We start from the raw sequence: 13,416 nt of genomic DNA on the forward strand, positions 1-13,416 counted from the left end.
TTCTCTTCCTCTTGGACATATACTTACGAGTGGAATTGGTCAGTTATACTCTGTTAAATCTCTGTTTTTAACAATTTGAGGAATTGCCAGACTGTTTCCAGTGCAACTGTACTATTTCACATTCCCACTGCAGTGTGTGAGGGTTATAATTTTTCTACATCCTCACTAACACTTTTATTATCTTTTTAATTATAGGGTGATTTCATTTTCATGTTCATTTTCTCATTTTTTGTATGGATTAATCATGTGTCTTAGGAACAGGTTTTTAAATAATTTTATTGAATTATTATATGATTATCTTGTTTTAAAACCCATATAATTAAAAGTTGCTATATATTTGAAACTTAATATTCTTTAACTGAATAGGTTTTATTCTTTATCGTATATCTTTGAGTCATTTTTATAGTCTAATAACAATACTAAAATCAAAACTTCCTTTCATAACTTTGGTGAAGATTTTTGTTGTTTGCTTTTTCTTTTTAATAGTTTTATTTATTTATGTTTGGCTGTACTGGGTCCTCATTGCTGCACAGGCTTTCTCTAGTTGTGGCGAGAGGGGGCTGCCCTCTAGTTGCCATGCACAGGCCTCTCATTGTGGTGCCTTCTCTTACTGTGGAGCACGGACTCCAGGGTGTGCAGGCTTCAGTGGTTGCAGCACATGGACTCAATAGTTGCAGCTCCTGGGCTCTGGAGCACAGGCTCAGTAGTTGTGGTACTTGGGCTTAGTTGATCCAGGGCATGTAGGATCTTCCTGAACCCAAGGATCAAACCTGTGTCTCCTGCATTGGCTGGTGTGTTCTTTACCATTGGCTACCAGGGAAGCCCTATTATTTGCTTATTTATAAAATGGTAGGGTAAAGAGGTTTTCAGGGTTTAAGTCAAAGAACAGAATATTGCTATTTTCACAGGAAATAAGTGACATATTTGTTTACCTTATGTGTGGTCTTATTATTTTCCTGGTTTTTCTAAATCTCCACCAACCAAATCACTGTTTCTTCCCGTAAGACACCAGTGCATACTTTTTTTGAGACTGGTATTAACAGTGATGACTCAAAGTTTCCATGTTCTTTAAAAGCCTATAGATAAAATAATATAATTGTGTAATTATTGCATCCTCAGCAGTGGCATCTAAGACAGTGTTACTGCTTGCCAATGCAAAAACAGAGTAAGATCAAGCAAAATATTAAAAATGATTAGCCTTATCACCTTATCACAAGTACTGTTTTGAACTTTACATATTTTCACTAGGTTTTATGACCTTGAAATATCTGCAGTTTTCTAATCTTTATCTGTCCTTAACATATTTTGATAAAGACTCCATCATGACTCCCCTCTAAAATAATTCACTTTTAATAGGTAAATTTTGGCATAATGAAAATGTACTAGTTTCAAGTACCCAAATGTTTCCCAAATGTTCATAGCATGGATTCTCTTTTAACAGATGGAAAATGGTCGATCATTACATTAGCCGTGTCCGTGGAAATCTCCAGATGTTAGAACAGCTGGACCTAATTGGGAAAACCAGTGAAATGGCTAGACTTTTTGGCATTCAGTTTTTACATGTACTGACAAGGGGTTCACAGGTAGGAAATCAATTTTCTTGCACACTTGAAAGTTCTATGTGAATGACAGACTTCGGAGCTGATGAGATGATCTGATTTTTTTTTAACTTTGTGTCTGGTAACTAATATGTAGCTGGTTACAATCAGATCTTGTCATTTTGTTTTCTGGAAAAGCTTAATTTCACTTAATAGCTTTGCTTTTTTATTTTCTCTCCATACCAACTTTTTGACCACTGCTGAATTTTACATGGTAGTAAAAAAAATAAATGGCTGTGCCCTTGAGGATGATATTATGTTCCTAAATACTGTCATTGTGATTACGGATGCTTTGAAATCTGCTTAGAACTGGAGAAGCGGCAAAGAACCTCTTTTGTTACACAATCCTACTTTTGGGAATTCCAAAACTTCCAACAGACAACTAATATTTTTTTTAAAAAAAGAGGAAGGAGGATTTGGGAATCAATGTAAGTGGGCTGTATCACTTTTTTAAAATATTAAAGATAAATGGGACCTTAGAAGCCATTTAACTCATATCTCTCTAATTAGATTCCCAAGGATATCATGAAAGATTTTGTTTAAAATGCCTTGCTGAAATGGTTTCCTGCTTTTATTCAACAAATATTTATTTGAATACTTTTAGTGTGTTAAATAAACACTGTGCTAAGCCATCTGGGATACTATATTAAATCACTCAGATTCCTTAACCTCATAAAATCTTTTAATTTTTTTATGTCTATAACATTCCGCCAGTCTACCAATTCAGTAAATATAGCAAACCTAGAGCTCTAATTACTTTAGCATTACTTGTTGCTGTATTTTATTTTATTGCTTTATATTGATTTTACTTATTTATACTCCCATGAGTTTCAAAGCCTATTTGAGCTGGCTTATAATAAAAGGCAGAGAGATACCTTAAAACCATATGAGAACATTTCAGGAAACCCATACTGGTTTTTGTGAGTGCTTTTTTTTCCCTCAAACTACAGACTGTCCACTTTATAGCTGTTACTATAAATGATCAATAATTGCTTGATTAATTTTTGTGAAGGACCATTATTAACCTTTCAGTTTCGGAATCCTTGTGTTTCCTTCTTGGGAAATTGAGATAACATTTATCCATCTCAAGTCTCCTGATTGCCATCCTCTCAGTTTCCCAAATAAGTTTTTGAAAGATTATTGACCAGCCTTTTCAATGAAATTGTTACATTGTACAGCTGTCTCTTCTCCATCTTTTATTATGATATAGCTATCTTTAAATCTTAAATGTAATTGTGTCTTTTTAAAATTGGCTTATTGTATAAGTTATTTGACATATTTTATAGTTTTTATAAAAGTTATGAAAGCTGATTAAATAACCATTACTATGTAACTGTGGTGTGAGAAAGTCATGCGGCTGTATTTTGAAGAACAAAACATCTCCCACGTGATTCTCGACATACTCAGAAGACCAGTATATTTGTTTTTAAGTTGTTCTTCTCTCCTTACTCCCACCTCTCTGCCTGCAGTACCGTGTGGAATCAATGATGTTGCGCATTGCTAAGCCAATGAACTATATTCCTGTGACACCTAGTGTACAGCAGAGATCTCAGATGAGAGCCCCACAGTGTGTTCCCCTAATTATGGAGCCCGAATCTCGCTTCTACAGCAACTCTGTTCTCGTCTTGGATTTCCAGTCACTGTATCCTTCTATTGTGATTGCATACAACTACTGTTTCTCCACCTGCCTCGGCCATGTGGAAAACTTGGGGAAGTAAGTTTTTTTCATATTTACAATCATTTTGTTATACGTCATACTTCTTACTAAACTTAGACTGTCTTTGAGTGTCTCTTTGCGTATGAGACTACCATTCTGAGCAGGATGAATGGGCTGTAATACAGCTAGTCCACTGTTTGTAGTTGTGTGTGTGTGGGGGGGTCATTGTATGACTAATTCAGCATCATGGATAGATAACTCATGGGAACAAGACTGCAAATATGATCAGCCTTGCAATTTATCTGTTTCACTCTTCATGTATATCTGTTAAATAAGACATATTTGTTATATCTTGTTAAATATAATCGTTGTTATATTTGTTACATCTTGTTTACCTCTTGTTAAATAAGAGTTATATAAAATTTGTTGGTATAAATCACTTTTCAGTGGAACAGTCTGAGGATTATGATTGTATAACTTTAGCTGTTAACTTCCTCTTGACTTTTCTTAGAAGTAGATTTCTTTTAAAAAGTTAAATTGTCAAATGTTAGATTTTATTCATGTCAACCAAATTTTTTCTCATAAGAAATGGCCTTCCTTTATAATATTTTTGTGTAATTAACACCAAGTGTTATAGTTTTAGTCTGAAGTATATTCACTCCTTATAGAAAGCTTTTATGGAAATTGGCTTGGTAATTTTGTCTTTTTAATAAGAATAGGAATTTGGAAAAGTTGTTTACAGTCTTTTTGAAAGTGAAAGTCACTCAGTGTGTGACTCTGAGTGTCTGACTCTTTGTGACCCCATGGACTGTAGTCCATGGAATTCTCCATGGCCAGAATGCTAGAGAGGGTACCTTTTCCCTTCTCCCTGGGTTGGAAAGATCCCCTGGATCAAACCCAGGTCTCCCACATTGCAGGCGGATTCTTTACCAGCTGAGCCATAAGGGAAGCCCAAGAATACTGAAGTGGGTAGTCCATTCCTTCTCCAGTGGATCTTCCTGACCCAGGAATTGAACTGGCATCTCCTGCATTGCAGGCAGATTCTTTACCAACAGAGCTATTAGGGAAGCCCCTACAGTCTTTTTATTTGAGGTTTAAATTTTTCTTTAGGTAATTTAGTGTGAGGTAGTTACATGTTGAGATGAAATTTGGTATTTCAGTATAGATTTTCCCCATATGTTTTAGAATAGTGCCATTTAAGAAATGTTTCTTTTAATAAATTGTATTTAAAGAACTGTTTTTTGGTAACTAAACAAATAAACATTACTAAGTATATGAATTCATGTTTAGATGTTTAAAAATGAATTTCCAGTAGAATTAGAAAGATTCCTAAAATTGCCCAGAATCTCTGTTCTATGATTTGAGAAAGTATTTGCTTAATTTTTTTTTTTCCTTAACAGGTATGATGAGTTCAAATTTGGCTGTACCTCTCTAAGAGTACCTCCAGATTTACTTTATCAAATTAGGCATGATATCACAGTGTCCCCCAATGGGATAGCTTTTGTCAAGGTAATACTCTCTTATAAATGAAAGGTATCAACTGTGATTTAACCTTTGGAGAGCTAATGGTCTAGATGTTGTTGTTTACAAAAAAAAAAAAAGCTTCAGTATCTCAAAAAAATCAGAGATACAAGGAATCTTCTAAGAAACTTTTTAAATCTTTTTTTTTTAAATAATGATCTTATTTTGCATGAATTTAGTTTTAAATCTTTTGTTAGATTTTAGTTTTTAATGAACTATTGCAAGAAATAGATTGCATATATACCTCCTGCCCTCTGTTAGAATCTGGTCGACTTAGATAGCTATGTGATGATCACAACAGTGTTAACTTACAAAGATTAAAACCGCTTTAGCATACACTTTACTAACTGTTCTATATATTTTAAATTAAGACTGTCTTAGATGTGATATTCTAATATATTTATTGATTTTATTTTTAAGAAGATACCCAGACTTATAACAGAGTCCTTTTTTCTCTCTCTGTCTCCCCTCAAAAAGAGACTAAAAAGCCTCATAAATGAATAAATCAAAGGCAAGTAGGAAGAGATCTAGGAGAAGATTATATTGCCTCATATGCCAGCTTCATTCCTTTTGTTTCTATTTCCTTAGCAGTGAGTCTGTAAGAATCACGGGACAGTAGAGGAGTTGGTGGTGGTAGCATGGACCCCACGAGCCCTCAGATTCATTCTGGTGTACTTAGCAAAAGTAGCATCATTCTCTACCAATCAAAGGGTGCTGTGTTTAAAGAGTACTCTAAAATTAGCCATTTAGATAGGAGGGAAAATTCTACCAAGAGAGTTCAGGATATATTCCATTTTAGAAAACGTTATATTTTAACATAATAACACGTCATGTCTTAACATAAACATGGCTGCTTCAAAAGATACACAGAATGAATTAGAGGTTAGAATATGTTTTCATTGTCACATATCTACTAGCTTATTATTTTATCTCCATTTAACAGCATTTTAAGAGCTTGCATCTACATTTTGACCCAATGTGTAAAGCTTAATGAAAGTTAGATTTTTTTTTTTTTTTTTTTTTTAGTATTCAGGAGTGTGATTATACTATCCCTGAGGTTTTAATTGTTCAGTCTGACATGCATTACCTTGCACGTGTCTGTGAATCATCCTCAAAGTTAATACTGTTTTGTGATTTTCATTCCTAGTGGAGTTCTCATAAATTCTCCCTAGTCTTGATTAATACAAATGATTTTTTTTTTTTTGGCGTCAACAAATTTTATCACCTCACTATTCATCCCCTCTTCCAGATTGCTAATAAATATAGGCCGGAGGGGATGGCTTAGTGGTCTAAGCATCAGATTTGAAATACCTAGAGTCCCTGGAACTGCAGGTTTGAATGTCAGCAGAGTCAACCCAGCTCATCATTCTTCCAAGGTAGATAAATGGAGTTCCATGCAGATTACTGTGTGGGGTCATTAGGATGAGATCTTTTAAAACTGAGGTTTGTTATGAGTGATACAAATCCCGTGTGTCTTTCTGAAAGAGTGGGGTCTTGGATCAAAGTTTTGACAAAATTTCCCTCTGAACGCGTATGGTCTTTTACATACTAGTTGGTATCCTCCTTCCTGGAGGTCCCTGAACTCACTTAGTAGTGCTACAGTAGATTTATAAACATTACAGGAACCTTTTAGGAGAAAAGCCCTCTTCAAAAGAAAGAAAATGTGATGAATTTATATTGGCTGCTGCTGGTCTTGTGGCCACTCTTATTATTTGTTTCAATTCATGACAGTTGGCCATTGTTATACTTTTTGCTTCCTTCTTAATTATCTAAATCTATAATATTTATGGGATCTAAACATTCTTTTTTTTTTTTTCCTTTATGATAGCCTTCAGTAAGAAAGGGTGTGCTACCAAGAATGCTTGAGGAGATTTTGAAGACTAGACTCATGGTGAAGCGGTCGATGAAGGCTTACAAGCAGGACAGAGCCCTTTCACGAATGCTTGATGCACGTCAGCTAGGACTTAAGCTGATAGCAAATGTCACATTTGGCTATACAGCTGCTAATTTTTCCGGGAGAATGCCATGCATTGAGGTAAGTGATAACAAGTCTGTAGCTTTTTTTAAAAGAGACTAAAGCAGCATTAAATGAATACCTGTTCATTGAAGCATTTTGTTTTGAAACTTTAAAGTGTTTCATTTCCATGACATAGTATCAGTTTTTCTTGCAGGGCTTATGTACATATATATTCTTGGGGATTTGTGGGTTTTCTCTATGAGACCTCTATTTAATGATGATTTTATAAATTAGCATACACATTTCTGCATATCTAGATGACCATATCAATTATTGGCATGAGGTTTCTGTGCCACCGTTACAGCACTGTTTACAGTAACACTGGTACTAAATAATTCCTTTTAATGTATTGATAGAGATCTGAGGCTAGTTCGTCTTCTCTAAATGTCAAAAAAAAAAAATCATTCTATATTTACTAGTATACCGGTAGATATAAAGTAAAACCTTTCTCTTGCAGTAGTTCAGTTCAGTTCCTCAGTTGTGTCCGACTCTTTGTGACCCCATGGACTGCAGCACGCCAGGCCTCCCTGTCCATCACCAACTCCCAGAGTTTACTCAAACTCATCTCCATTGAGTCGGTGATGCCATCCCACCATCTCATCCTCCGTTGTCCCCTTCTCCTCCCGCCTTCCATCTTTCCCAGCATCAGGGTCTTTTCAAATGAGTCAGTTCTTCACATTAGGTGGCCACAGTATTGGAGTTTCAGCTTCAGCATCAGTCCTTCCAATGAATATTTCCTTTAGGATGGACTGGTTGGATCTCCTTGCAGTCCAAGGGACTCTCAAGAGTCTTTCCAACACCATAGTTCAAAAGCATCCATTAAGATACTTCATTAAAAAGACTAATTTCTTGTTATTTACTAAATTAGGGTGTTAATTTGACATAAATACAAAATAGTATGACAGAGTAATACAATAATTCACTAATTGAGAAAAGGACAGGGTATTCTTGTTTGGTTGATGATCTTTTCATGCCAAATGAAGGCTAGAGCATTGTGGTATGCCATATTTGCAGTAGTTCAGCAAAGGAAAAGCAGTGGAAGAATAAAGTCCCCAGACAGCTCACAGTAGGCAAAGTAAACTCCAAAAACTTGTGCAAGGGACTTCGGGTTATATGTCCAGCATGTAAGAAACTCATAGTCTCCACTCTGTCCTCCCACCAAGTAAGCCAAACAAATAGAAGAGTCAACAACTTTTCTTAGATCTGTTGGGGAGGTAAAGTCACAGGGTAAACTGCTACCCCTCCCCACAACTGAAGAGGCCCAACAGGTCAATACAGAGACTCACAGCTTAGCAGAGCATAATCCAAGAGCACAAGTCTGAGAACCAGTGCCACGGTAAAAATAGGACCATAACTGATGAATTGCTGGAGGCTCAGGGTAAACAAATCTGAGAGAGAAAAAACCCCAATGGACCCAGTCATCAGGGTCCCCACACATCTAGGAGCTGACTAGACGGACCTTTGTTGGCAAAGTAATATCTCTGCTTTTGAATATGCTATCTAGGTTGGTCATAACTTTCCTTCCAAGGAGTAAGCATCTTTTAATTTCATGGCTGCAGTCACCATCTGCAGTGATTTTGGATCCCAAAAAAATAAAGTCTGACACTATTTCTACTGTTTCCCCATCTATTTCCCATGAAGTGATGAGACCAGATGCCATGATCTTAGTTTTCTGAATGTTGAGCTTTAAGCCAACTTTTTCACTCTCCTCTTTCACTTTCATCAAGAGGCTTTTTAGTTCCTCTTCACTTTCTGCCATAAGGGTGGTGTCATCTGCATATCTGAGGTTATTGATATTTCTCCCAGCAATCTTGATTCCAGCTTGTGTTTCTTCCAGCCTAGCGTTTCTCATGATGTACTCTGCATAGAAGTTAAATAAGCAGGGTGACAATATACAGCTTTGACGTACTCCTTTTCCTGTTTAAAAGAATATATATAGTGTATTCTGCTTTCAGATCAGAATTGAATTAAACTAGAGATCAATAACAGAAAGATAGCTGGAAAATTCCCAAAATATTTAGAGATTAAATAGCCGATTTCTAAATAACACACAGGTCAAAGAAAAAAATCTCAAGAAATTTTTAAATTATTTTGAACTAAATGAAAATACAATTTATCAGTGTGTGGAGATCAGCAAAAACAGTGCTTAGAAGGAAATTTATAGACTGAATGCGTCTCAGCTTGATCTGAAAGGATACCTGCACGCCAGTGTGCTCTGCGGCACTGTTTACAATAGCCAAGTCATGGATGCAGCATAACTGTCTGTTGGCAGAGGAATGGGTAAAAAGATGTGGCACGTAAATACTACGGAATATTACTCAGCCGTTAGAAAAGTGGACTAATTCCATTTAGAGCAGCTTGGATGAATGTAGAGGGTGTCATCCTGAGTGAAGCAAGTCAGAGAAGGAGAAATATTGTGTGGCATCCTTTATATGTGGAATCTAAAGAGAAATGATACAAATGAACTTACCCACAAGACAGAAGGAGACTCACAGACTTATCAGAAAACAAACTTTTATGATTGCCAAGGGGAAGGAATGGTCATGCACACACTGCTATATTTAAAATGGATAACCAACAAGGACCTACTGTTTAGTATATGGAACTCTGCTCAATGTTATGTGGCAGTCTGGAAGGGAGGGTAGTTTGGGGAAGAATGGATACATGTATATGTATTGCTGGGTCACTTTGCTGTTCACCTGAAACTACCACAGCATTGTTGATCGGCTATATCCCAATATAGAGTAAAAAGTTTAAAAAAAAAAAAAAACTAAGCATAATACCCTCAATGTCGTCCATGTTGCTGCAAATGACAAGATTACCTTCTTTTGTATAGCTAAATAATATTTCATTGTATATAAACTACATTTTCTTTATCCATTCATCCATCATGGACACTTAGCTTGTTTCCATGACTAGACTATTGTAAATAAAGCTGCAGTGAACATGGGGATATAGGCATCTTTTCCCATTAAGAGTTTTTGTTTCCTTCAGATAAATACCCAGAGGTGGAATTGCTGGATCATATGGTTGCTCTACATTTCCACCAACAGTGCACAAGCGTTCCCTTTTGTCCACATCCTTAGCAGTATTCTTTTCAGAGAATTTTTACTTTAAATATTTTTCTTATTATGACTTTTCAGGATCCCAACCATTGGCTAAATTGTGAAACCAATTAATTTTTCTTCTTTTTAAATCCATTCTCTTAGCCCTGTAATCTTATTTATTAGGAACTGTTGCGCAGAGTAGCAGAATCAGTTTTAATGCAGTTCCCGCTCCTTACTTCTCCCCCAGTGCTTGATGGTGCCCGTCCCTCGATGCCTGAGTTCTTCATAGTGCATGGACCTCAGGGCCAGCTGCAAAAGTTGTGACTCTTCCAGGTGTAGTTTAAATGGGTCAGAGTAGATGGCAGGAGGCAGACATTTAGGGTCAGTGATGTGTGTATTTATTTGTATGTGTAGATCTCAAAATCACATTTGATTCTAATTCTGGATGGCTGGCCCACTTAGCTATTTGCTATCACATATTTTTATCTTGTGAAAGTGGCAAAAGACAGATTGAATGTTTCATTTAAACTCGAATTTCAATTAGATGACATGATTGATTCTTTTAATGTATTAGGTTGTAGTTCATATTCTCAAGGTTTTCTAATGCACAAAAGGTCTCAACAGGATTTATGATCTTAATTTAAAAACCAAATTAAGTTTCTGTGATCAGTTTATTTATTCCTTTGTTCATATGCTTAATATTTCCTTTGTAAATATCTTTAAACAGCCTTTTAATTATTACTCAATCCTGCATTAAGTTCATATAATTCATACTTTACAGTAAAATGGGAAAGATCATTATATATACTGTTTGCAAAAGGAAAAGTACATAATTCTTACTTTAAAACTTTAAAAAGTAATGTTCCATTTATGCTGAACAGCAGTTTCCCCAGCCTTTAGCTTTAATGAGTTTAGTAAATGAAGCAGCGGTGCTGTACTAGCCTCCTTAATTTATTTAACTATGAAGTATAATTAGCTTGCCTCTCATATTTGTCAAGATCCACCATCTTTTTTGCTTTGTCAGCTTACGCCATGTTCATTGTTAAAACTCACCAATCACCAATGAAAGAACCCTTGTTAGACATATATCTGCTTACCTGATATAAATTGAACACTGTGATATATTTTCCATCATATAATCATGCATTTTTCCTTGCATTCAGTATTAATATAAAAATTATGTATAACCAATCACTGAGATTCAGGTTCAGTGTAAACTTTTTTTAATTTATTTTAATTGGAGGCTAATTACTTTACAAGGTTGTAGTGGTTTTTGCCATACATTGACAGGAATCAGCCGTGGGTGTACGTGTGTCCCCCCATCCTGAGCCCCCCGCCTCCTCCCTCCCATCCCATCCCTCAGGGTTGTCCCAGTGCACCGGCTTTGAGTGCTTTAATGAGACTGAAATTATTGTGATACTCTAACAGAAAAATACATGCACACACATGCATATACATAGTGTGATCTCCTGCCAGTATAAAGGCATATTAGAAAGTCCTTCAATAAATAAGGTTTATTCTTCTAGGATCAAATATAGCTATCCTTGTATACAGTGCAGTCCATTGTACTTACTGATACATTCACACAGGCAAGTCTGTATATTGATTGGTTTCTTCTTTTAAATTATTCATCCACCCCATTTTCTTGTTGAGTACTTGAAGAAGGAATAATGAATGGTCCTGGTGACTATTTTATTTTCAGTGTTCTTTTCTCCTTGTTTCATTTTTAGAAATATTCAGTAATGAAAATTAAGTATTATACATCAAAGTCTATTGTCTTATACTAAACTATATTAAGAAATTTTTTTCCAATGTGTTTGTACCAACAGGTTGGTGATAGTATTGTTCACAAAGCCAGAGAAACTTTGGAACGAGCTATTAAACTGGTGAATGATACCAAGAAATGGGGTGCCAGGGTTGTATATGGTGATACTGACAGGTAATGAACTTTCTGTTTTGTAGTTGTCCTTTTGCATCTCTTCAGATATTCATTTCAGTGTTTGAAATGCCTTAAGGATAATCCTTCCTAAGAATAGATTCTACCTAAGTTCTCTCCAGTTTTTGTGAGCGCAGACTGTGAAGATTCCCATGGCATCTCTCCAGGTAGCAAGTATGTAGATGTGATGGTAGGTTAGTTGTGTCCAATTCTTTGCGACCCCCTGGACTGTAGCCCACAAGGTTCCTCTGTCCATGGGATTCTCCAGGCAAGAATACTGTTGTGGGTTGCCATTTCCTCCTCCAAGGGATGGATGTGCCCAACCCAGGGATCAAACCCACATCTCCTGCATTGGCAGGTGGATTCTTTACTGCTGAGCCATCTGGGAACCCCTAAGTATTTAGATAGGGATCTGCAAAAACTGTATATACAGGAGTCTAGTCTGTTTAAAGAAAGAGTTTTTAATGTGAAGAATTCCTCAGATAGCTGCAGGTCTCTGAATTTAAATATATATCTTAAAATAATCAAAATGTTTTTGAAAGACAGTTGCCAAAGGTATGAGTGGTTCACTTTTCAATGGGCCCCAAAATCTGTTGCCCTTCTTATATAAACAGTTCATAAACAGTTTTTGCTTTGATTCCAGAGGCTCACAGACTTCCTAAAGCCCATTATCTATGAGCTGACAAAGGATAGGACTGCCTTTGAATCCTAAAAATAACCTCAACCTGGCTTACTTTGATATTTTACAGGACCCAGTTATTTATGTAATATCCTATTTGTATGACTTAATAAAATTTTTCTAGAATATAGGAGTTATGCAAGTTTCTTGGAGTCTGAAATTTTCTTTTCATATTAAAGGCTTAAAGTCACAGTGTGATCATTCTAAGAGCACTTGCCTCAGGAGCTCTGATCACTTTACAGTGCAGCGGATCAATCAGAAATAATGCTTCTAATCACTGAAAATAGCTTCCAGCTAATCTTTAAACAGCATTTAGTCTTAGTTTTTTAGTGCCCATAAAATCAGCATAATCATATTAATGCTGAATAAGACCTTGCCTTCACATAGCAGCTGTTTCATTATCAACAGGTGGGGATAGTTTCAAGTTATCCAGGCCCCATTTATCCATCGTCTCTACTGTTCCCCATCAAAAGCCACTCCTCACTTTGAGTATTTCACTGCTCTGTAAAACCACTTCCACTGAGAGGTCTAGCAAAATAAAAATTACTAGGACACAGTTTTCCAGAGCTCCTCACAAAATAATTAGGGAAGAGGAGAAAAACTTTAAATTACTGAATTTAATTCAGGGTCTTAAATGTCAGTGGTTGACAGCACACACCCAGAATCAGAAGTTGGCATGATTCTGATTGTAGTTATGTTGTTTAGCCTTTAAGATTTTTAGGAAATCAAACAAATCAAAAAACACAGACTTAGAATGTCAGACTGGAAGAGGACTTTTGGGTCAGAGTTTCCATGTTGCTGGAAGAAAACCCTAGGAGGCCCATTCTCCAGTGCTCCTTGGGAGCAGATTCCCCTGGGGTAAGAAGTGTGTCTGAGATCACCCAACTAGTAAGACATAGAGCTCAGATGGTAAAGAGACTGCCTGCAATGCAGGAGACCAGGGTCTCCTGGGTCAGGAAGA

The 13,416-nt window shown here is 36.3% G+C and overlaps 1 protein-coding gene across 4 annotated transcripts in view; it reads left to right on the forward strand.

Moving 5' to 3' along the window:
- The window catches only part of REV3L (REV3 like, DNA directed polymerase zeta catalytic subunit), a 175,300-nt gene that overhangs the window by 142,611 nt on the left and 19,273 nt on the right, over positions 1-13,416 (forward strand). For all 4 annotated transcript variants that reach the window (XM_018053062.1, XM_018053060.1, XM_018053061.1 and 1 more), the window contains 5 exons: positions 1,442-1,583; positions 3,068-3,312; positions 4,656-4,764; positions 6,605-6,811; positions 11,670-11,779. In XM_018053062.1, the coding sequence (XP_017908551.1) occupies positions 1,442-1,583; positions 3,068-3,312; positions 4,656-4,764; positions 6,605-6,811; positions 11,670-11,779 (813 nt within the window). The remainder of the gene's footprint in view (positions 1-1,441; positions 1,584-3,067; positions 3,313-4,655; positions 4,765-6,604; positions 6,812-11,669; positions 11,780-13,416) is intronic.

This window comes from Capra hircus, chromosome 9, assembly GCF_001704415.2.
Source record: "Capra hircus breed San Clemente chromosome 9, ASM170441v1, whole genome shotgun sequence".
Classification (NCBI taxonomy): Eukaryota; Metazoa; Chordata; class Mammalia; order Artiodactyla; family Bovidae; genus Capra; species Capra hircus.